The sequence below is a fragment of the Oratosquilla oratoria genome, chromosome 24 (genome assembly GCF_046742065.1).
Source record: "Oratosquilla oratoria isolate Oo_2021 chromosome 24, ASM4674206v1, whole genome shotgun sequence".
Classification (NCBI taxonomy): Eukaryota; Metazoa; Arthropoda; class Malacostraca; order Stomatopoda; family Squillidae; genus Oratosquilla; species Oratosquilla oratoria.
Window position 1 is genome coordinate 33,155,781 of NC_134800.1, and position 25,093 is coordinate 33,180,873.

Here is a 25,093-nt window from a genome sequence, read left to right on the forward strand (position 1 = left end):
CATATCGAGTAGCATGCTGTCCCATGTGTTCTCTCCACCCCTCACTGTCAATTCTTCCCAACATATTTCTTTGGAATTAAAATCACCCATAACTACTGTATTTCCTCTTTCTTTCAGTATATCAGTTAGTTCATGTTTCGTATCTTCTAACAATTTGGAATGATCATGTTCTGTCCAGGCCTGTGTTTTAGGAGGCACATACACTACTATAAATTTTCTATTTTTCATGTGGTTGTTTTCTATTTTTATCATGATTGACTCTACATTATTTCTTCCTTCTGTTATTTTTGTCACATTTAAGTCTTTCTTGGTCAGAAATAATACTCCCCCTCCCTGCTTTTCCTTTCTATTCTTCATCCAGCAGTTATATAGACCTTGTCCCACTGTGTTAGGTGGTAGATTACCTTTCAATTTTGTTTCCACTATTCCCATTATGTCTGGCTTTTCTGATACCAGGTAATCATTCAGTTCATTCATTCCTGAGATCATTCCGTCAATGTTGGTATATGCTAATTTAATTTTTTTTCTTTCCCTTCTTCTGTCTGTTTTGTTTCCTTCTTTGTATGTCCACCACTTTCCAAAAAAAAATCATTCTTTTCACTCTCGGTTCTTTTTTCGTTCCTTTCTTTCACTTCACTTATAAGCTCTATTTCTTTTTCCTTTTCTTCCTCACTCATTTCTTTCTTTATCCATACAATTTTGAGATTTTCACCATTTGCTAGATTTGCTGTTTTGGATAGTACTTCCTCTGCTATCATTTGTGACCTAAGTTTTACCTTTAGTGGCCTAAATTGTTTTTCTTTTGAGTATCTCCCCATTCTGAAAGTTTACTCGATTTCTTTATCCAAGGTTTGATTGTCCTCGTGAATCTCCTTTAGAATCCCTTTTGCGATCTCTCTTCCCTTTCTCTCTGGTATCTATGCACATCATGCTTTTCCTTAATACCATAAATCACAATGCATCTTTTCCTGTCCACTGCATCCCTAACTCAATTTCCTTTTTCTATAATCTTTAATCACTTGGATTTTTTTTTTTTTTTTTTTTTTTTTTTTTTTTTTTTTTTTCTCCATATTATCCTTAACTTGTTGTTCCATTATTTCCTTGAAGGATAATTTTTTTCTTTCCTGTTCCTCCTTCTACAGTTTTTTAATTTTTTGAAAGTCGTTTTCTTTCATTTTTTCTTCCACTTTTTCAGTCACCACCTGTATTTGATCCTTCATCTCTTTTTTCAATGCTTCATTCCTATTCATGTGTTCATTTTTCAATCTTATAATTTCTCCCTTTATTCTATTCAGTTCCATTTTTAGATCATCTATTTCCATATTGTTTTCTTCATTGGCTTTTCTTAATATACCTACTTGTATATATTTTTGCATTCACTTCTCAGTTCAATTATTTCGCCCAACAACTCATTTATTTCTATATTTCTTATAATATTTTTAAACCTAGGTTCTCTATCCATGTCTAACCCTCTATATATGTTACTATTTTCTCTATTAAATCCCGAAAAGAGACCTCTATCCAACCTTTGATATGTTTTTGGGGTCTCATTCAGACACATTTTTTTTTATTATTATTATTATCACCAAGCGGGGGCTCTATTGTACTTGCCTCTAGACGTTGCTTTGCCTTTGCAGTTTCTTTATCACTGAATTCATTGTTTAATTCATCCATTGTTGTCACTGGTTCTTCTTTTACATTAACTGAACTAAGATACAAAGACTACATTTCGGTCACCTTAATTTCAACACACCCTCCGTGTATGTACAAACCTGGTGGTTGTTAATAATACATTCCAAAATCGTCCATCATCAAATTGCTAGTTAGCGGTTTGGAGCATGTTTTCGTTCGTCCTTCCTCAATCGCTGCTCGTGTGTGTATTTGCCTAGTTGTATTATACAGGAAGAGAGCTATGCTCGTGGTGACCCATCTTTGTATCTCTCAGCATCAAGTTTTTTCTTAAAATCTTGAATAGTGTTTGCACACACTGTTTCGTTGTCTAATTTGTTCCAAGTATCTATCACTGTGTGTGGGAAGCTGTTCCTTTTCAGATCTCTTCTGTAACTCTTTTTTTAGTTTCTTTTCGTGTCCTCTTGTTTTACCATTATCCCATATTAACAAGTCATTCTTATATAAGACTTCCATCCCTTTCATTATTGTATAGATAGTCAGCAAGTCTCCTCTTTCCCTTCTTTGTTCCAAAGTTGGTAATTCTATTTTGGACAGTCTTTGCTCATATGTCAGTTCAGAAAGAGTTGGTGCTAGTTTTGTTGTTGCTCTTTGTGTTCTTTCTAATCTTTTTATATTGTTTTTGGTACTGGGTGTCCATAGTGTTGCTGCGTACTCAAGTTTTGGTCTTATTAGTGTAGTTAGAATGTTTTTTATAATTTCCTCGTCCAAATAAGCAAACGCCACTTTAATTGACCTCAATAAATTGTAGGTTTCTCCGAATATTTTATTAATATGCTTATCTGGTGTCATGTCCTTGCTGATCATCACTCCGAGATCTTTCTCTGAGTTTACTTTTTTCACCTCTTCACCAATTTTGTAATCTTTTGATATTGTGTTTTTACTCTTTCCAAATTCCATTATCCTATGAAGGTATAATTGTGCTGACAGCACTGTATGAGGCAGAAACATCGAACATAAGAGAGGAAGAGTTTAAATGTGTTTGAGATGAAATGCCTGAGAAGTATAGTAAGGGTTACTAGACTAAATAGTGTGAGGAGGAGAGCGAAGGTGGAAAGAGAGTTGGGAGACAGGTTGATGAAAGAGTATAGGGATGGTTTGGACACATGTTAAGAATGAGTAAAGAAAGATTAGTGAAATAGGTGTGGAAGGCAGAGGTGGATGGAGTGAACATGAGGGGGTGACCAAGGATGAGATGGGTGGATGGAGTAAAAGGGTCACTGGTAAAGAGGGGGACGTCTTTTAAGAAAGGAAGAGAGGATGTGGAAGATACGGGTGAGTGGAGAATGGTTGTGTAGGGATGAGGCCGTAATGTATAGAAGGGGGTGGATGGGGGGAGTTAGGGAGTATGTGTGAGTGATATTTTGATGCAGCCCAAAGGGATTTCTCCCCATCTCTTGATTTTCTGCATGAGGGGATGGAAAGGGGGGTTGCTGATTAAATGAAACAGCCTTGCTGTGGATGTGCTGAGTCTTGATGGATTGCTCTGACCCAGGGGCAGTGGGTAAGATGCAGGGATAACCCATCATCCAGGAGGACCCATGAAAAGAGAGAGGGAGGGGTGGTGAATGGGAATGAAGTATATGGGGATGAAATGGGTGGGAGTGTATTCATCCCATTGACTTTGACTTCCTCCCATGTAAGGGGGGAAAAACCCTTGGTATATGTATGTATGTATGATATTTATTTATAGTAAAAATTGCTGTATCAATTTAAAACTTCAGGATGTTGCCAACACTTGAAATTATTTTCCAGCAAGTTTTGAATCCCCCCCCCTAATTTTTCACTTTTAACCTCAATAAAGCAAGCCGATGTCCTTAACCAGTACTGTTGACAAACAGGAAGAAAGTAAGGAGCATGTAAGTCGGATTATGGTTATATCTATCATAGCCATGAAAATGAATGGCATATTCTCAACATTACTTGAGAACATATCTCAGAATATGAAAATAGGGAAACTAGAAATGAATAAAAGCTCACCCTTGGATGATATATTTTAAAGGCCTCTTTACTTGTAAGAGGGGGGATGGCTGAGTCAAAGCACACCCTCATCATGATTCAGTTTACTGTTGCAAAACTTTCTGTATCGGAGGCTAGGATGGTACCACTTAATGAAGATTTTGTATTGTGGAATTTAATAAACCATGCCCTTGCATCAATTCGCCTGTGAAAACCCATTTAACTACTACTCCCTGTTCAGCCCCTTGTGAATGAAGGGTCACCCTGTCCCCTGTCACAGGTCATAATTCAGGTTAACTTTGACAACACAGACAGGTGGTAATGCCAGTAGCTCTCTATGCATTGGAATATACATACCTACATATACCAAAGGCTTTTTCCCCCTTACATGGGGAGTAGCCAAAAAGAAAAAGGCATAGAAATCACTCCCACCCATTTCATTTCCCATATATTCCACTCCCCTCCACCCTCCTCCCTCCCTCCTCCCTCCCTCCTATCTTGGCACCCCCTGGATGACGGGTCATCCCTGCATCCTGTCCACTGCCCTGGGTCACAAGCAGTGTTGCAAGACACAGCACATCCACAGCAAGGCCTCTTCATAAATTCAGCAACACCCCTCTCCGTCCCCTCATGCAGGAATGGAGAAGACAGGGAGAAATCCCTTCGGGCTGTATCAAATTTTTTCTCGTACAGACTTCCTCACCCCCCATCCCCCACCCACTCCCCCTCATGCACCACAGCCTTATCTATACACAACCCTTCTCCATTCACCCCTATCTTCTGTCCTCTCCCGTCCTTCCTCTACAGACATTCCTCTCTTTTGTAAGGCCCCTTTCATCCCATCCATCCATATCATCCTAGGACGCCCCCTCATAATCACTCCTTCCACCTCCGCCATCCACACTTCTTTTACTAATCTTTCTTCATTCTTTCCATGTGTCCAAACCATCCTAATACTCTTTCATCAACCCTATCTCCCAGCTCCCTTTCCACCCCTGTTCTCCTCCTCACCTCCTCATTTCTCACTCTATCTAGCCTAGTAACCCCTATCATACTTCTCAGACATTTCATCTTAACCACTTCCATACGGTGACGCCTACGTTGACGGCATGAGGAGCAAGTGGGTACTCGATGATGCCGACGTCGCCATCTTGATTATATTTATTGTAGTCATACCTACATAATTTCCATTCTCTCTCAACTGCCTTCATCAATTTTGTATGGTTATCAAAATACACGGGTGAAAGAGAACAAACGATTGAGCACTGACTTTATTTGTTATAATGTGATTATTATGACGCAACATTGCACGTCGGGCAGCTAATGCTGCCAGACGTGCGATGTGCCCCGGAGTGAAGAGGTTAAACACATTCAAACTCCTTCTCTCTTCCTCTCTTATGTTCCATGTTTCTGCCCCGTACATTGCTGTTGGCACAATCACTCCTTCATATAACCTCCTCTTAGCATCCATACCCAGATGTCTATTTCTCATTACATTTTTTAATCCACCAAGGCATTTACTCGCATCTCTCAATCTACATTGTATCTCCACCCCCACTCCTCCCTTTCCTGTCACATTCGCACCCAAGTATCTGAAACTATCCTCTTCCTCCAGTTTCTCACCCTTAATGCTCACTTCCAGCCTACTGTCACTCTCTCCCCTTGTATATCTCATCACCTAACTTTTGCCCACATTTATCTTCAGCTTCCTTCTTTCACACACCTTCTCAAACTGTCACTAACTTCCTCAATCCCTCCTCTGATCCTGCTACAAGCGCAGTGTCGTCAGCAAACAACAGCTGGCTCACCTCCCACTTTTCTCCATTTTCTTTAATCATCTCCAACCCCTGACCCACTACCCTTGCATTCACCTCTCGCACCACCCCATCCATGTAAAGATTGAACACCCAGGGTGACATAACACACCCCTGACGAAGTCCCACCTTTACCTCAAACCATTCACTCTCTCCATTTCTAATCCTAATGCAAACTCTACTACTCTCATAAAAACTCTTGACTGCTCCTAACAGCTTTCCTCCTATCCCATATATCTGCAGTACCTCCCACAGTGCCTTCCTGTCTACCCTGTCGTAAGCCTTTTCCAGATCCATAAAAGCCCAAAAAACATCCTTCCCCCTTTCCTATAGCTTTCTCACATATCTGCCGTACCACAAAAATCTGATCTACACATCCCCTACCTGTCCTAAAACCACACTGTTCCTCACCAATTACTCCCTCTGTTCCTCTCCTAATCCTCTCAATCAAGACCCCCCATAAGCCTTCCCAACTACACTCAACAAGCTGATCTCTCTGTAACTACTACACTCACACTTGTCCCCCTTTCCTTTGTAAAGTGGAACTATACAGGCATTCCTCCAGTCCTCTGGCACTCTACCCTCTCTTAAACAAACATTGAATAACCTCACCAGCCAGTCCATCATAAGTGTACCTCCTTTCTTCAGACATTCTGCATGGCATCCATCCAACCCAGGTGCCTTACCTGCTCTCATTTTCCTCACTCATCATTGGAATATGATACATTGGATTGGAATATGCATTGGAATATGATACATTATATATTTTCTAAGCCAGCTTGAGGAACTTTAGTAAGCTTTATCAATATGATAATGATTGCACTTGTCTTAGATCTTGAATAAGATTCTCAGTGGACTAATTTTGTTTCAGGAAAGTTATTGAAACTGCAATTAATGCAGATGCTCAGATAAAACAGAAATTTGAGGAGCATAGTGAAGGAATGACTCTGCTGTCACAGGGGCCAGATTCTCTTGCTGCAGCAATGCCTTTAGCATCCCAGATACAAGGGGGTGGAAACACACCTGCAGCAGACAAGTTGAGACAACTGATGGAAGCTGTGGAAACTTTGAAGGTAAGCTCTGGGTTTACTTTAATAGGTTTTAGGTTTGATAGAAAAATTTGGATTAATTATCTAATTTTGGCCATTAAGTTGAGTAATTTTTATGTAGTACTAATAAGTGTATAAAAATGCACATGGGGTATGTGTGCATTTCTGTACACATACACTCATACACACACACTCAAAAGTGAGTACAAACCAAGGTACAAAAAAGTATCTATGCTAAGGAAAGCCAATGAGGAGAGTAATAGGGAGATAGATGACTTAACAAAGGAATTAAATCAATTAAAGGTAGGAAATGAGAGGTTAAAAAGTGAAGACATAAATAGGAATGAGGTATTAAAAAATATGAATGATCAAATGCAAGAAGTGATTGAAAAAGTGGAAGAAAAAATAAAAGAAAAAACTTACAGGAAATAAAGAAACAGTGGAAAGTTGAACAAGAATGTCAAAAAAATATCCCTTAAAGAAATAATGGAGCAACAGGTCAAGGAAAATACCAAGGAAACGGTGATCCAAGTAGTTAAAGAGAAAGGCAACTTTGTTAGGGACACAGCAGATAAAAAAAAAGATTCATTGTAATCTATGGCATTAAAGAGAAGTATGATGTACCTAGATACCAGAGGGAAAAGGAGAAAGAGATGGCTAAGGAATTTCTGTAAGAATTACAAGCGGAATGACAAGGTTTGGATAGAGAAATTGAGGAAACCCATAGGATAGGCAGATACTCTAAAGAAAAATAATACAGAGGAAGTACTATCCAGAACAACAAAATTAGCAAATAGTGAACATTACAAAAATATATGGATAAAAAAATAAATGAGTGAGGGAAAAAAGTAAAAACTTAGAAATGAAGCGAATGAAAAAAACGAAAAGAGAACTGAAACTGAGAAAAAAAAATATTTAGTGGTGGACCTGAGGCTGAGAAAATGGTATATAAGGAAAAAGGAAACAAAGACAGAAAAAGACGAGGAGAAAGGACATTAGAAATAGCTTATACCAATATAGATGGAATAACTTCAGGAATGAATGAACTAAATGATTACCTGGCCTCAGAAAAACTAGACGTAATGGGAATAGTGGAAACTAAACTAAAGTGTAATCCACCACCCAACACTGTGGGACAAGGTTTATACAAGTGCTGGACAAAGAACAGAAAGGATGAACAGGGTGGTGGAGTATTAATTTTGACTAATAAAGATTTAAATGTAATCAAAATAACTGAAGGAAAAAATAATGTAGAGTCAATTATGATACAAGTTGAAAACAAACATATGAAAAGTAGAAATTTGTAGTGATGTGCCCCCTAAAACAAAGTCCTGGATAGAAAGTGATCATTCCAAAATATTAGAAGATACAAAATACGAATTAACTAATATACTGAAGGACAGTGGAAATACAGTAATTATGGGTGACTTTAATTCAAAAGAAATATGTTGGGAGGAAATGACACTGAAGGGTGAAGAGGAAGTCTGGAGCAATGTCCTGCTCGACATGACCATTGAATACACAATGACTCAGTGGATAAGGAAAAATACCAGATACAGATGTAGTGAAGAACCATCAAGGCTGGACTTAATACTTACAACAGAGCCTGAAATTGTCAATAAATTTTATTACAAAACTCTGATAGGAAAGAGTGACCATGTACTAATAGAATTTGAGTTGAAAGAGTAAATGGATCAAAGCAGAAAGGATAAACATAGAATAGGAAGACTAATGTACAACAAAAATTTTGAGAAACTCAAAAAATTCTTTCGCAACGCGAACTGGGAAAAAATCCTAAATGAAGAAACAGGGATGGAAGAGAAATGGAATATACTAAAAGAAATTTACAGTGAGGGAGTAAATAGATATGTACCACAACAAAAAATGGAAAGAACATACATAAAAAGCTGGTACAACAAAAGGTGCAGTGAGGCAAGAGATACAAGAGACAAAGTTTGGAAGAAATGGAAATGAGACAAGAAAACAAGCAAATGGCAAATGTATATCAAACTAAGAAATGAGTATGTAAAAATACACAGAGATGAAAAGAGAAACTATGAAAAAAAAGATAATAGAAAAGTGCAAGGAAGAACCCAAACTATTTTACAGGTATTTAAATGGCAAACTGAAGAACAAACAATAGAAAAGCTGTGCCAAGGTAAACATGAATATACAGAAGAACTGGAAATGGTTGAAATTATGAACAACCACTTCAAATCAGTATTCACAATAGAAAACTCACCTAACTGTGAGGAAATAGAGAGAGATCCCCCTCAATGAAAGAAATAATTGTAACACAAAAGGAAATCAGCGACCAAATCAAAACCCTTGACGTCAGAAAATCACATGGTCCAGACAGAATTGCAAATTGGATACTGAAAGAATGCATGGAAGAATTAACAGACAAAATATACAATATAATTAAATTCTCATTTCAAGAAGGAAAAGTGCCACAGGACTGGAAGAAGGCAAACATTGAACCAATTTATAAGGGAGGAAACAAGGAAGACCCATCAAATTACAGACTGGTCTCCCTGACAAGCACAGTAGCAAAAATTTGCGAAAAGGTCATCAAAAATAGATGGGTTAAACATTTAGAAGAAAAAACTATACTGAATCCAAATCAATTTGGATTCAGACAAGGAAGATCATGTACAACAAACTTGATCTGCTTCTACTCAAGATTGATAGACGTAATACAAAAAGAGAGATGGTTGGGCAAAACATGCCTTTCTGGACCTACAAAAGGCATTTGATAAGGTACCACACAATAAACTAAAAAGGAATATAGAATCAATAGGTGGCATCAGAGGAAACTTATTGGAATGGATGAAAGACTTCCTGACTGGGAGAAAAATGAGAGTAGACATTAGAGACAAATTCTCTAATTGGGAAGAAATGATAAGTTGTGCCCCGCAGGGATCAGTACTGGCCCTGATCATGTTTACTATATACATAAATGACATGGACGAAGGAGTAGAGTGTTATATGAATTTCTTTGCAGACGAACCCCCCCTGGAGCCGCTCTATTCTGCAGGGGAGTGACCCCAGGCTCTTGCCTCCACGTGGAGGGGGTGGGGACTGCCAATGGCAGTAGCATGCTGGGGTCTAGCTACCCATGACCATCAGTACGACATAGCCTTGACCGTTGCTGAATAGACTTTTATACCTGCATTTCTTAACCCACCTATTACCTTCTCTTCCCCTTCCCCAACTTTCTACCCCTTTTATTCTATCATGATTGACCCTTCTGATGACATGGCCAAATTTTGAAGCCTCTCAATAACAAACTTTCATGTACAATCATTATAAGTCAAACTTTTCATTCATAATCACTATAAAAAAAAAAGTCCTATGGCGATGGCTAGTGATGATAGGGGCAGGAGGTGATCTCTGGGAGCCTCTAGTCACGAACTGCACATAGGCGATGTGGGCAAGTTAGTCGTTCTTTGTTGGGATGGAGGCAACATCACAGCTCAGCAGCTACCCACATGACTGAGCAGCCCTATTCAGGATCCACTCTGCTCACCCCACATGGGAAGGGGGCTAGAAAAGGTGCCCTAAAAATAGTTTGCCTCACATCCACCTGACTGGGGAACTGCTCCCAGTAAGGTCAACCTCATTGTGCTGTAAGATGCAGAAATATCCCAAGCACAGATGACAACCTCAGGCTCGAAAAAAGACTTCTTTGACACCACCAAATACTGATAGTAATGTAAAATAATTGATAGTTGTGCACATAGAAGATATTCCAATACAGTGTAATTATGATGATATATCTACTCCACTGAGCAAATTTGGAACTATAGTAGAAATTCACATGAAATTTCTTGACATTGAGAAAAAATGGGAAGCTTGGGTAACATTTGATAAGCATGAAGATGCCTTTAATCTGAGCAGAAACTTCAATACCCTGAAAATTTACAATTCTTTAGTCAAAAGAGACTTAACAGATAAGGTTCCTAGAAATCTAGATGTATATAAACCTGCAGAATGGAATTCAGATAACCATCAAGATAATACTATAAAAGAAAGAATCCTCCAACATCCTATGTGGATAGTAATTAAGGCTAAGGAAGAAAAATTTAATAACTATAAATTTAATAGATACCTTCAACAGAGGGTAGGTGGCATTAAAAATGGAGATATAACAAGATTTGGTAAGAATTCAATACTTGTTCATGCCAAATCAAACACAACAGTCCAAGATGCTCTGTATGGTGAATGTTGAAAATAGTGATATTATAGAAAAGATTAGTCCTCGCCAAAATTTTAGTTATGGAAGAGATGTTATCCATGATAGACTTGTATGAATTGACTGAACTAGAAATATTAGAAATGTGCCCCACATCTATTTGGAAAGTGAAAAAGATCCCAAACAGGAATGTGATTATACATACTTTTGAGGATAGCAATAGCCCCCCCTGGAGCCACTCTATTCCGCGGGGGAGCGACCCCAGGCTCTTGCCTTCATGTGGAGGGGGTGGGAACGGCCGATGGCAGTAGCATACTGGGGGCCAACTACCCATGACCCTCAGTACGACATAGCCTCGACGCTCCTCTACTTACGTTCATTCGTTTTACGTTTTTTCGATTTTACGTTTGAACTGACTGTAATTTTTTTTTTTTTTTCTTTTTCTTTTTTTCCGAGTGAATTTTTTAGTTTAGCGCGCTCTCCGTAGTTCAAACGATACGCATGCTGCGTCCATTGTTTACATGGCACAAACGACAGACTGAACGTGCCTTGCCTCCTCCTCCCCCTCCCCTCCTTCACCATCTCAATTTATGTTGCTTGAATTTAATTTATTTGAAATTAATGTTATCATTTTACAATGTTGTGTGTATAATTAATGATTTAGGGGTGTTTTATAAGATACGGTAATAGAATTTATGGATGTATGGTACAGTAACAACTTACGTTCATTTTCAACTTACGTTCGGCCTTTCAGAACGTAACTAAAACGTAAGTTGAGGAGCGTCTGTATACCTGCATTTCTTACCCACCCATTACCTTCTCTCCCCCTCGCCCAACTTTCTACCCCTTTACAGGAGTCCCTTAAATAATGCGGATTCGAATAACACGGATTCAATCATACGCGTATTTTATTTCAAAACCATCTCGAATGTAGAGAACTGTTTTAAAATTCACGCCGAGTCGGGCACGCATACACACACACGCGGCAACATTTGTGGTGACTGCTTTCTATTTTACCATATACAGTCGATCCTCATATAACGCGGTCATTATGTACACTGGGAACTGCTCAAACAAGGGTGTGGGGTGAGGGGATAGCCGTGGGTGGCTGCCTGCGGTTACGAGTCAACCTCTGGGTACTGATGCAGGAGGGGAGTAGGGGGGTAGCCAACAAGGTTTAGCTTGTTGCTTCCACCACCTGCGCCGTGCTATCGTGAAATTTTACCACCCTAACCTGTTGAAGTGTAATGTTTCTTTCGTTTGGAACACAACTAATAAGTCTGATAATGACTGCGCTTGTCGTGTCTTAATTTCTCTTATGAGGTTCTTGTTGTTGTTTTGTTGTTGTTGTCGTTCCCTAGGCTGTCTGTCCGAGCAGTCCCGTCTCCCCAAGGAATGCTACAGCCGAAACTGGGTTTTCCTACAAATCCTTTATAGAGTGTATGTTGTGTTGTTTGCGTGCATGATTGTGTATAATGCAGTCTTCCATTATGTGTTGTATGGTATGGGGTGAAGTGTTACATCCTGGGCAGCTGTTCACAATGCGGTCATCCAGCCTCTTCTGGTAGCTTAGAAGTGCTGGGTGGTGGCCGTATCGCAGTCTGGCCAAGTGGACTCTGTCCTTTTGTGGGAGAGAGGATTCAGAAGGGTGGATATCAGGGGGTCTGGCTGCAAGGAGAGAGGATTCAGAAGGGTGGATATCAGGGGGTCTGGCATGCAGCAGTGTGTTGTCTTTCAGTGTGTTAATGGAGCGGTGAGTGATATGATTATGAATATGTTTCCGGAGGCTGGTATTTGGTGGTTGTGGAGGAAGAGAAGAGAGTATTTGTGCGTAATAAAGGTCTTTGGGTGTTGTTTTAATGTTTCTTGGTGTGTGTGGGTGTTCTGCTATGTAGTGTAGCGGGTGTGATGTGTTTGTAGTGGCTGTGGCAAGTGTTTGTGTGCCTCTCATGTCGAGGTGGTCCTTGACTTTGAGGACTTTTGTTTCATGGTGTAAATGGTCTGTTGGTGTTGTATTTGTGCAGCCTGTAATTGTTTTTTAGGGCTTTGTTTTGTATGATTTGAAGGGTGTTGTGGTGTGTCTCACTGAGATTAGGAGCCCATGCAGGACTCGCATAATTCAACACTGAGCGTATGCATTGTTTGTATATTGTTATATTAGTTTCTTTGTTTTGTCCAAATGTTGTTCCAATGATTGACTTAAGTGCATTAAGTCTAGGTGTGCATTTGTTTTTTATGTTTGTGATGTGTTGTTTGAAAGACATGGATGTATCGTATGTTACACCAAGAATTTTCGGTGTGTGTGTGGTATTAGAGTGTTGTTGATGTAGAGATGAGGTATGTATTTGTGGTCTTTTGTCCAGTTGGTGAGAAGTGTTGCTGTAGATTTGGTTGGAGCTATTTTGAGTCTATGATGAACCATGTGTTGAGTGTATCAAGGTATGGCTGGATTGTTTCTGCAGCTTTGTCTGTGTTACGATGTGTGCATGCGATTGTTATGTCGTCTGCGTAGGAAGATATTTGTATTTCTGAGTTGTCTGGTGTGGGTAAGTCATGCATGTATAGATTAAATAGTGTGGGGGATAGAACTGAGCCCTGTGGTACTCCATTCTTAATGTTTCTGATGTGCGATGATTGGCCATTATATGACACGTAAGCATTCCTACCTGCCAGATAATTGGCCAGCCATCTTTTGGTGTTATTGTGCATGTCTGTGTTATATATTTTATTTGTTAGATTGTGGCGGGGGATAGCATCAAAAGCTTTACTAATGTCTAATGTTATGAGAAGTGTTCTGTGGTGGGGCCTATCTGAATTGATGCCATCTAAAATTCTTTGTGTGAGGTTTATCAGAAGAGTGTTTGTGGAGTGTAGTGGCCTAAAACCGTGTTGTGAGTCAGCAAGGGGAATATGTGGTGTGACAAGTTTAAGTATTAGGCGTTCAATGACTTTAGAGGGGGTGCAGAGAAGTGTGATTGGGCGGTGCGATGTTGGGATTGTTGGGTCTTTGTTCGGTTTTGGAATGGTGATTATTTTACCATGCTTCCAGATGTCGGGTATAGTGTTGTGTGAATAGCTGTAGTTTGCAATGTTTGTGAATGCGTGTATACCTTGTGGTCCAATGTGTTTTAGGTGGATGTTGCTTATGTTATCAGGGCCACAGGCAGATGAGTGCTTGAGAGTATGTATTATGAGTTTTGTCTGACTGTCTATGAAGGGTGTATAGTCTGAGTCTGTGGGGAAGTCTTTCTTACGTTGAATGGTGCGTCGGTCGTCAGGGTGAGAAGTGAGATGGCTTGTCTGTGCAAAATGACGTATGAGTGCGTTTGCTTGTTGTCTGTTTGAGGGTATATCTGTTGTTGTGATTATCGCTGCGTGAGAGCGTGTAGTGTTACTGTTGGATAGTGTAATGCTGTTGAGTGTTTTGTACAATTTGCTGGTGTTTGTTTTGTGATCAAGTGTATTGATAAAGTTTTGCCAATTTTGTGTTTTTTGTTCATGTATTTTATTGGCAATCACAGTGTTTAGTGTTTGTATTTGGTCTGCTATGTTTTGAGGGATAGGTGTGGGGGTATCGTGTTTAAGTGTGTCACGTTGTCTGATGAGGTCTTGGATTTCTGGTGTGAAGTTGGGGTTGTGTGATTTTCTGTTGCCTCTAGGGATGTATCTCTTGTCTGCGTTTTGTATGATTGTATTAAAAGTGTGCACAGCATTGTTTATGTTTGTGATTGGTGTACTGTTAAGTGTTTCAAAATGTTGTTCTGTCTCTTTAGTAAAAGCTACCCAGTTAGCTTTCTTGTAATTGGTGTATGTGTGTCTGTGGCCAACTGGGGTGCATCTTGTTTTGGTGGTGATGATGATTGGAAGGTGGTCAGAACCAAGGGTTCCGACCACTCTCCATGATGTTGTTGGGGTTAGGCAGGGGGAGTAGAAGGTGATATCAGGAGAGGAGGGAGTGTAGAGGGCTTGATGTGGGATATGTGTATGATTGTGTGTGTTGTTCACGATAGTCAATGTGTCAAACTGAGTCTGTATATCAAGCCCTCTGTCTGTGTCAGGGTTGTCGACATACCAGGCAGACGACTTAGCGTTGAAGTCACCACCCATGATCAGGTTGGGGATTGAGGCTAGTTGTCTGAATTGAGGCCTGAAGGTGTTTGGAACTGTGGGGGATGATTGTGGGGGAATGTACATGTTAACTATTGTCAGTGTTGATTTGTTGCCTGTGCGGATTCGAATGGATTGGATTTCTGTAGTGTTATCTGTGGTAGGGAGGAGAATTTTGGTTGTGGCACTTGTGTCCACAAAACAGATGGAGTGATGGATCAGGGTGATGAGTCCACCGCCAGTGCCCGTCGGTCCGGTCTTGTCTGATGGTGGTGTAATTATGAAATGATGGTGTTTTGTGTGAGTGTCTTAGTTTTGTTTCTTGTATAATCGCAATGTGTTTGTTGTGTTGTTTAAGAAAGTGTTCAAGTTCATGTTTTTTTGTGTTAACACCATCAATGTTGTGTTGTAATATGTTGATGTTGTGTGTTTTGTATGTGTTGTATGTTGCCATTTGGGGTTGAGGTTGGGGTGGTAATGGGGAAGGTGTAGGATCTGGGTTAGAGGGGGGGAAAGGAGAGATCGGGGACAAAGGAAGGGGAGTACTGATCGGGGGTAAGGGCAAAGGGAAATTGGGAGTGGGTAAGGGTGCTGGCTGTGATTGGGGAGGTGGGAGTGGGGTTACTGGAGGGCAGGTAGAACATGTCCAAGTGTTTGTGTATTGGTTTGTGTCAGCAAGTGTTGTACAAGTGAGGTGGGCCCAGTTTTTGCACATATTGCACTGAACTGAGCCCTTTGTCTGTCTGCTCGAAGTAATGGGTTTAGAGCATGTTGGGGATGTGTATTTTGTGGTGGGTCCAGGATTGCTCTCTACATCTCCGGCTAAAAGTAGAAGAAGAGGGGTGATCGCCGGAAAATCACCCCTCGGTGCAGAAAAAACGTAACAGTGAATGTTGGGAAAAAGGATTGTGGTACTCCCCAAGGCAGGCGCAGCTCCTCTTGGGGATCGGTGCCACCTGCGTAGAGCTGATGGCCAGGGGTGGTTGCTGCTGTTTGGCCCCCAACTCTTGGGGTTGGGGGGTGGTCCCACGACGTAGACGCTGCAGCTCCAGGACCTGTAGGGATAGGGGTTCTTGTTGTTACTGGCGGTGGTGGTTTGGGAAATAAAAAACAAACATATACACGCTTACACACGTGTAGACATGCACACGTAGACATGTGTTAGACAACCAGTGTATGTTGTGAATGCACGTGCGTGTACACACAAATACGAACACAGACACACACACGTACATGCATACTTGTACATGTGAACACAGACACATACACGCACACACACAAACACGCCACACACACATACCCCCCCACCCGAGGCCCAGTACTTTGATGTAGTGGGGGGGCTTCCGTGGAGCAAGGACGGGCTGAGCTGTGCCAGCCAGGTGCAACCATACTGGAGAGGTCAGCTCTAAGCTACCAGACGAAAGCTGAGACAATTTTTTTTTTTTTTTTTTGTAGTGAATAGATAGGGGGTCCCTCACCCTTTTCCTTTATGAATTCCCCTATCCTTACCCTTCATATTTGCTACCCTACTCTCCTTTTTCACCATCTTTCTCTAATACTTGTTAAGGAAGGTTCTGGTATCTTGGTGCCTCCCAAGCTACATGTCTGAACCCAGTCAAGTGGAGATATATACCGCGAGGTCACTACTCCCTGCGAGGGCCGAAAGCCCACCGACTGGGGAATGCATGTTTGTGAGGTAGGTACTAGGCTGCTGACTTCCTTTCTCCCTATCCAGTACACATGCAGAGTGACTACGCCGGACCCATCCTAAATGGGACAAAACAAAAGAGAAACCCTGGGTTGACAAAGTCTCTAACTCACCTCCGAGGCCCTGCATGTGTAAATAGTCGTTTCTGGAACTGCCTGACTCTGCAGAGACTTTTCTTTTATTGCTTGAGGCATCAGGCAACTGCAGTATCTTCTATGCATTTATCTTTCTTTCCAAATATATGGTGTGGCCTCATAAATATACACAATCATGGCGGCTTTTCAAACTGAATATTCTAAACCTCCACCACTACCTGATCCTCTTCCTAAACCCCCCGATCCCTCTCCTAATATTGCCAATCCTAATGTTGACGCTATTGACTCAGCAAAAGTAAAACCCCAGTTGATGACTCCGGCTTGAAAAAGGACTGGTAAAAATACTAAGACTTCATTGACAGATAATTCTGTAGCCCAGAAACTTACAATTAGAATGGATTCTGAAGTGATGAAAACATTTTTAGATACTCAGAAACCAATAAATAGCTCAAATACTGCCCCTAATAGTCATAGAATCTTACATCTAAAATATGTCTCTCTTGATAAGAGTTATACAGACTTATATGAAAAGTTCCGTAAATTTGGACAAATTAAAGAGATCAGGGTTAAACTAACTGACAACTTTAAAGCTTGGCTAGTCTAGATCTCCTTTCTTTCTAATCAGGATGCAGCTGCTGCCTGCTTGGATTATAATAATTGCAATGAGAATGAATCTTCGGCCCAACTTGTTGCTAGAGCGCCACCTAACCTGGATATCTTTTATCCAGAAAACCCGGTAGAGGAAAGGAAGGAAAGTGTGCAGAGGCCTCCCAATCCAGCTAAGTGGCTTATTGTCACTCTTGCAAAAGAATGTGCTAACTTGTTCGAGTTTAGAAGATTCTTGAAGAGTCACCTTGGCTGTGGAATTTGAATAACTCCCAGGTATCACGATTTGGAAGAAATTCCTTCCTAATTCATGTAAAATCTTATGAACAAGCTGCCATGGTGCTGAACTTGAAACAGAAATCCGACATTAAGGAAGTCAAACCCCACTATACCTTTAGTTATGCCAAAGGGGTAATTTTTAATAGAGATCTGTATGACTTTGAGGAAGAAGAAATTTTAGAAATGTGCCCAACTAATGTTTGGAAGGTTGCTAAAATCCCTCGTTCTTCTATGATTATCCCAAGTTTTTCTGGTGAAGATCTACCTGATTATGTAGAGATAGAAAAAGAGATTGTTTATGTGAAGCAGTTTAAGCCCCGTCCCCTTCAGTGCTTTAACTGCTATGGTTTTGGCCATCCTTCCCACAGATGTGCAAGAGACAAAGTGTGTTTGATATGTGCTCAGCCTGAGCATGGGGATTGTTCCCGCCCAACCGTTTGTATAAATTGTAAAGAAGAGCAGGATGCCAGAGATAAGAACTGTGTAATTTATAAGAAGGAACAGGAAATACTACTAAAAGCTTATGCAGAACATACAAGTGTAGGACATGCTAAAAGACTATTAAATAATTCCAAAAGATACAGTGATGTTGTTAAAACAAATAGTAAAGTGGATCAGCCAACTGTAGAAGGCAATAGAAATAGAAATGCTAATATGAATCCTTCTGTTAACACTGAACCCAAGCCTCACTGTAAAACTGTTACTATGAAACCTAATTGTCTTTCTTCTCAACTAGGAATTTGTAATACTTGTGAACCCTCCTGTGCGGAGGTTTCCCCACCCCTTGTTGAAGGGGTGTCCCCTGCCCCATCTGGAGGGGCACCTAAGGTTTCTATTGTAGAAACCTCACAGGCTTCTTCTAATGAAGCCTCCTCTCAGGCAATCTCTCTTCCAGACCTGGGGGACTCCCCAGTAGAGGGATTGCTGACTAGTGTGCCTCACTCAGTAGAGGTGCACAGAAGCAATGAGGATCAACCAAATGCTGAACCCAAGCCTCAACGTGAAAGAGTCACTACTAGACCAAATTGTTCTTCTCCACAACTTGGAAATTGTAGTACTCCTCAACCCTCCTCTGTGGAGGTTCTCTCATCCCCAGTTGAGGGAATGTCTCCTGCCCCATCTAGAGGGGCACCTAAAGCTCTCATTGCTGAAACCCCACAGGGTTCCTCTAATAAAGCCTCCTCTCAATCAGTCAAACTTCCAAACTCGGGTGGGGGGGGGGCAATAAAGGTATCATGGACTGATGTGCCTCACTCAGTTGAGGCACACAGAATCAAAGCTATGGAGTCTGAAGCTGTGCGCAGTAAAAGACTCCACAGTCCACCCTCATCTCCATCTTCCCCAAATCGTGATAAGCAATCTAAGAAAGGAACTAATAACCCAGACTCTACATTGTCGGTCGGACCATTGTCAGAGAGGAGGATGCCACCCGCGAAAGCAAAGAAATTAGAAAAGAACCCACCTTGTAAACCCTCTCTCTCCCAGACTTCTCTTCCCAGACCAGTAGACCCAAAAAAAGAAAAAGAAAACAGTATAATGTCCATAATTCAATGGAATATTCAAGGTTTTAATTCTCATCAAGAGCAGGTTCGGATTCTCTTTAAAGAACATGATGTGTCTGTTATTTGTCTGCAAGAAACTATGCTTGGCAATTTATCCCCTAATGTTGGACTTAATTATAAATTTTACAGATCTATGATTGGGGGCCGTGCCCATGGAGGTACTGGTATCATTGTTAAGAAAGCTGTAAACCACAGAAGTGTCCACCTATATTCGGTGTTGCAGGCTTGTGCAGTACAAATCTTTACCACTAAATGGATCACTTTATTTTCTTTGTATTTGGAACCTGAACTGGAAGATGGACTCCTAGACATATATAAGCACCCCCGTCAGTTTGAGTTAAATGACCTACAATCTTTGGTTGACCAGCTCCCTGAGCCTTTTATTTTAATGGGTGACTTTAATGCCAAGCATCCTCTATGGGGTGAATCAAGGTGTGACCCCTGGGGCAATATAACTGAAGAATTTATTGATAATAACGATGTCATTTTGATGAATGACTGTTCCAAAACTAGGTTTGATGTCTTTCACAACTCAAGTTCTGCTATAGACCTAACTATTTGTTCATCAGCCTTAAGATTAGACTACAGTTGGTCAATAGATGAAGATTTACATGGTAGCGACCACTGGCCTATCCATATCAAATATTTAAAGAACACTCCCTCCTCTTGCTTACCTAAATGGAAGACAGGAGAGGCTAATTGGGAATTATTTAGGAGATCCACAGAGATTAATTATAAGACTAGCGATTTTGGTAGTAACTGTGATGCATATGACTACCTGGTAGACATGATACTTTCTGGTGCTTTCTCTTCCATTCCTAGGACAGCTGGTAAACCTCAACGCCCAGTAGTCCCCTGGTGGAGCAATGAATGTGCTTTAAGCAGAAAGATTACAAGAACTTGCTATAAGAGATATCGGAGATACCCTTGTTTAGTCAATAAGATAACGTACAGAAGAGCTCGAGTAAAGCAGAAGAAAATCTTCAAGAAAGCAAGGAGGGAATCCTTCATTAAATATATTAGCGAATTGAAATATGACTCTTCCCCTACCTTAGTATGGAATAGGATTCGAAAATTACAAGGAAAGTTTACTCCATCTCCTTTACCCATTCTGAAGATAAATGACTCTTTTATATCAGATACAAGAGAAGTAGCAGAGGCTTTTGGAAGACATTATGCTGATATTTCAAGCCCTCTACATTATTCAGATGATTTCAGAAGCATTAGAGCCAAGACCACAATTATTCCTCCTACCAATATGAACTCAGGGGCATATAATCTTCTCTTTACCTTGGAAGAAATGGATCATGCTTTATCTTTATCCTCCCCAACCTCTCCTGGAGAGGATGACATTCTTTATTCCATGGTTGGTCACTTATCCATATTGTCGAAGAAATTCCTTTTAAATGTGCTGAACGGTTTTTGGTCCTCTGGATCTCCTAAATCTTGGAAGACTTCAATCATCATAGGAATCTTAAAGACAGGAAAAGACTCTCATGACCCACAAAGTTACAGACCTATTGCTCTCACTAGCTGCATTTGTAAGATCTATGAAAGAATGGTTAATATGCGTTTAGTTTGGTTATTGGAATCTAAAAATCTGCTATCTAACCGACAGTTTGGGTTTAGAAGAAATAAGTGCACTCTGGACCCCTTACTTTTTATCACTCGTGAGATTGAGAATGCCTTCGCAATTGAGAACTCTAGCATTGCTGTGTTATTTTCCTTGAAAAATGCCTACGATACTACCTGGCGGGGAGGCATTCTGAAGCAAGTTGCAGAGTGGGGTATCGGGGGTAATATGTTCAATTGTTTAAAGGACTACTTGTCTGACCGTTATCTAAAAGTTCGAGTGGGCTCTTCTTTCTCTTGTGCATATCTCCAAGAGGAAGGGATTCCCCAAGGAAGTGTTCTGAGTCCTACACTCTTCAGCATAGCCATTAATAGTTTATTAGAGCAAGTTCCCACAGGAGTTCATGGATTGGCTTATGCTGATAACTTCGCTATTGTGTGCAGCAAATCGACAACATTAGAAACAGGCCAAAAGATTCAAGAGGTTATTAACTTAGCAACAGCATGGGCTAATTGCAGGGGCTTCAGATTCTCTGCTGAAAAAACCAAAACCATAAGGTTTTCCAGACTAAGACACAAGGAAGAAATACCAACACTATTCTTAGAGGGTGTCATATTACCGTATGAAGATGAAGTAAAATACTTGGGTCTGGTATTGGATGAAAGGTTGACATTCACAAATCACATAAACGAGGTTGTATACACTGTTAAACAGCGACTTAATATACTAAAGGTAGTGTCTCGTTTCAACTGGGGAGCAGATCGTGTAACTTTAATAAGGCTTTACCAAACATTGTGCCTTAGCAAAATGGATTACGGATGTCAAATTTATGGATCGGCATGTAAAAGTTCACTGAAGAAGCTTGATATAGTCCACAATATGGCTTTACGGATCTGTTCTGGAGCCTATAGAACATCTCCAGTGGATAGCTTGTATGTGGACGCAGGAGTTCCTCCCATGTATATTTGCATGGAGGAATTAAGCCTTAGATATATATCTCGTGTCTTGACATCCAAACAGAATCCAAACTTCAAATTTGTAAAGCAGCCGGTAGACAGAGCTCCAAGGAAAAGTACTCTGCCGAAACCTTTAGAAGTGAGATGTGAAGTTGGGACAGAGAAGGACTTGTTCCTAACACAATTGCTGAGATCACGCCCCCCAAATTCCCTCCTTGGAACCAATGCCCCACTGAAATATGTCCTCTTAAAAAGAAGAAAAATAGAACTGCTATAGAGCTAAAAAGTTAATTTTTAGAACATTTATCAGTACATGCTGATGCAATTTTTATTTATACAGATGGATCAAAATCCCAAGATGGTGTTGGTTGTGCTGTTGTATCTGATAGCACAGTTTTAAAGAGAAAGTTGCCTGATTTTAGCTCTGTTTTTACTGCTGAACTGCTGGCAGTCAGCAACGCCCTCAAATTTGTTTTTAATTCTGTTCCGTGTGGTAGGAACGTTGTTGTTTTTATGGATTCCATGAGCGTTCTATCCTCTGTAAATAATTTGTTGCCTCATCATTTTTTAGTCCAAGAAATACAGGAATGGTTGATTCTCATCAACAACAGAAAGAAGATAAAAGTAAACTTTTGCTGGGTGCCATCCCATGTGGGTGTCACTGGAAATGAAAAGGCCGATGCTGCAGCCAAAGCCGCCACTAGGCTCAGCCATATAACAGACCGAAAAGTCCCACATACAGACTTGAAACAAGTGATCCATTGTTATACAATGGAGAAGTGGCAAGAGCAATGGACAAGGCTGGATGGTAGTTATAAATTAAAAGAGATTCACCCCTTAGTGAACCCTTGGAAGTGTCCTCCTTTGGACAGAAGGTCAAGCATTGTCTTGACAAGACTGAGAATTGGCCATTCCTACATTACTCATAAATTTTTAATAGCAAATGGAGGAGAAAGGCAGGCCCCCCAATGTCCCACTTGCCAAGTAGTTTTGACAATAAGACACATTTTAATTCAGTGCCCTGCATTCTCTAATAAGTGCAGGGCAAATTTTTTAACAGATTTATCTTTTAAAGAAATTTTAGGGGAGGAAGCTCGTATGAAGAATGTTTTAAAGTTTTTAAAAGACATAAATTTATTTTATGAAATTTAAAATCGTGTATATGAATGCTTGTGAGTGTATGTTGTTGATGTGTGTTCGTGAATGTTTATTGTTTTAACTGTTTTACGTGAATTTTTATCTAAAAGATAAATATGCGCTGAATGGCCTACCGGCTCCGGCGCTTGGCCTTCGAGCCAAAAATTCCATAAATCAATCAATCAATCAAAAGGTAATACATCGACACCAAACGCATCAAAGAAGATCAAGATTGAGAGCCACAATCCTGGCCGTATTAACTCCTCTCAGGGCAATTCAAAGGATGAGAGATCTAGAGATGGAAAGCCTCCAGCCGGAATTGCTGGCAGGCCTACTATCTCTAGACAAAACACTGATCAGGCAGAAAAAAAAAAGTCATAAAGTCGGAAGTGGAAGCTCCCTAAATAAAAATGGAACTGCCGAGGTCTCAACAGTAGCTCTGAACACATCCGAACACTGTTTAGAGACTACAACACCATGATTTTGTGCCTTCAAGAAACTAAACTAGGAGATACAAGTTATAATCATGGACTCAATTATAATTTTCATAGATCACCCCCTATTATTGATGAGAGGGCACAGGGTGGCACTGCTTTCATAATTCACAAGTCTATTAGATTTTCTACAATCCAGCTCAATACAGACCTTCAAGCCTGTGCTGTACAGGTTCAGCTCGAGAGAAAGATCACTGTGCTCCCTTTATTTAGACCCTAAACTTGAAGACCACCTTTTCGACGGCCTTAGGCGAAATAGACAGCTGGATGTCTCGGATATCCAAGACTTAGTGAACCAGCTCCCTCCACCATTTATTTTAATGGGTGACTTTAATGCCAAACACACCTTATGGGGTGACGTACACTGTGATAGATGGGGTTACATCAATGAGCAGCTACTTGATGCCAATAATGATTTAGTGCTGCTGAACGATGGCTCTCCCACTCGATATGATATTTTTCATAACACCACCTCAGCCATCGACTTAACTATAAGCACAGCATCTCTCCGGTTGGAGTACAATTGGGCTGTTGATAGAGATCTGCATGGCAGTGACCACTGGCCAATACTACTTCAATATGTTAAAAGTATCCCATCACCCTGCCTGCCAAAATGGAAGATCAAGGAGGCTGATTGGAAAGAGTTCACTAAATCATCAGCTATCAATGAATCGCACACCAATTTTTTAACCCCTGTTGCTGCTTATGCCCACCTTTCACAGACCATCATAGATTCTGCGCAACAAACCATCCCCAAAACTGCTGGCCTACCCAGGCACCCTGTAGTCCCTTGGTGGAATAAACAGTGTGAGGTTGCTAGGAAAATAACCAGGACATGCCTTCGTAGATTGCTCAGGTCACCGTGTGAGGCAAACTGACTTGCTTATTCTAGAGCCCGTGCGAGACAGAAGAAAATATTTAAAGAAGTCGAGCATGAATCCTGGAAGAAATATGTTTCGGAATTAACCATCGCTACCCCTACGAGTCAGATTTGGAGTAAAATCCGTAAATTACAAGGTAAATTTGTACCGACTGCCTTGCCCGTTGTAGAATCTAACAGTACTCAAGTTTGTGACCCGAAGAGGGTTGCTGACATCTTGGGTGCCCACTTTGCTAGTGTTCCAAGTGCAGCTAATTATGCTCCTAAATTTCAAATACATCGTGACTCGGCAACAGTTCTCCCTCCGCCTTCAAACAATACAGAGTCCTTTAATCCACCTTTCACCTTCGATGAAATGAAACATGCTTTATCAAGCTCAGCCCTCACTTCCCCTGGCAATGATGACATCAGATATGAGATGATTGCCAACCTTCCCCAATGTTCACAGCTGTTCCTGCTTACGGTATATAACGGTCTATGGACCACACACTCTTCACCTGATACCTGGGACCTGTCGATACTAATCCCCTGTCATAAGCCAGGGAAAAACACAGAACTTCCAGGAAGCTATAGACCTATTGCCCTCACTAGCTGTCTTTGTAAACTCTTTGAGAGAATGGTTAATAACAGACTTGTCTGGTATCTAGAATCCAGAGAGTTACTGTCAAACAGGCAGTTTGAATTCCGGAAGAATCGCAGCACACTTGACCCTTTGCTAATACTCTCAAGAGAAATCCATAATGCCTTAGCTAGAAGACATCAAACCATTGGTGTGTTTTTTTATTTAGAGAAGGCCTATGACACAACCTGGCGGGGTGGCATCTTGAAACAGCTAGCATCATGGGGCATTGGAGGCCACATGTTTGCATTTTTACAGAACTTATCAAACCAACGACTAAAAGTCCGAGTTGTATCTGTATTTTCATCATCTTATCTGCAGGAAGAGGGGGTCCCCCAGGGTAGCGTGTTAAGTGTTACGCTATTTGCAGT

At 40.7% G+C, this 25,093-nt stretch overlaps 1 protein-coding gene across 1 annotated transcript in view; it reads left to right on the forward strand.

Annotated features, from left to right (window-relative positions):
- ALiX (programmed cell death 6-interacting protein-like protein AliX) overlaps positions 1 to 25,093 on the forward strand; it is a 253,882-nt gene that overhangs the window by 173,706 nt on the left and 55,083 nt on the right. Inside the window, exon 9 of the mRNA XM_076207864.1 lies at positions 6,334 to 6,535. Coding sequence (XP_076063979.1) covers positions 6,334 to 6,535 — 202 coding nt within the window. The remainder of the gene's footprint in view (positions 1 to 6,333; positions 6,536 to 25,093) is intronic.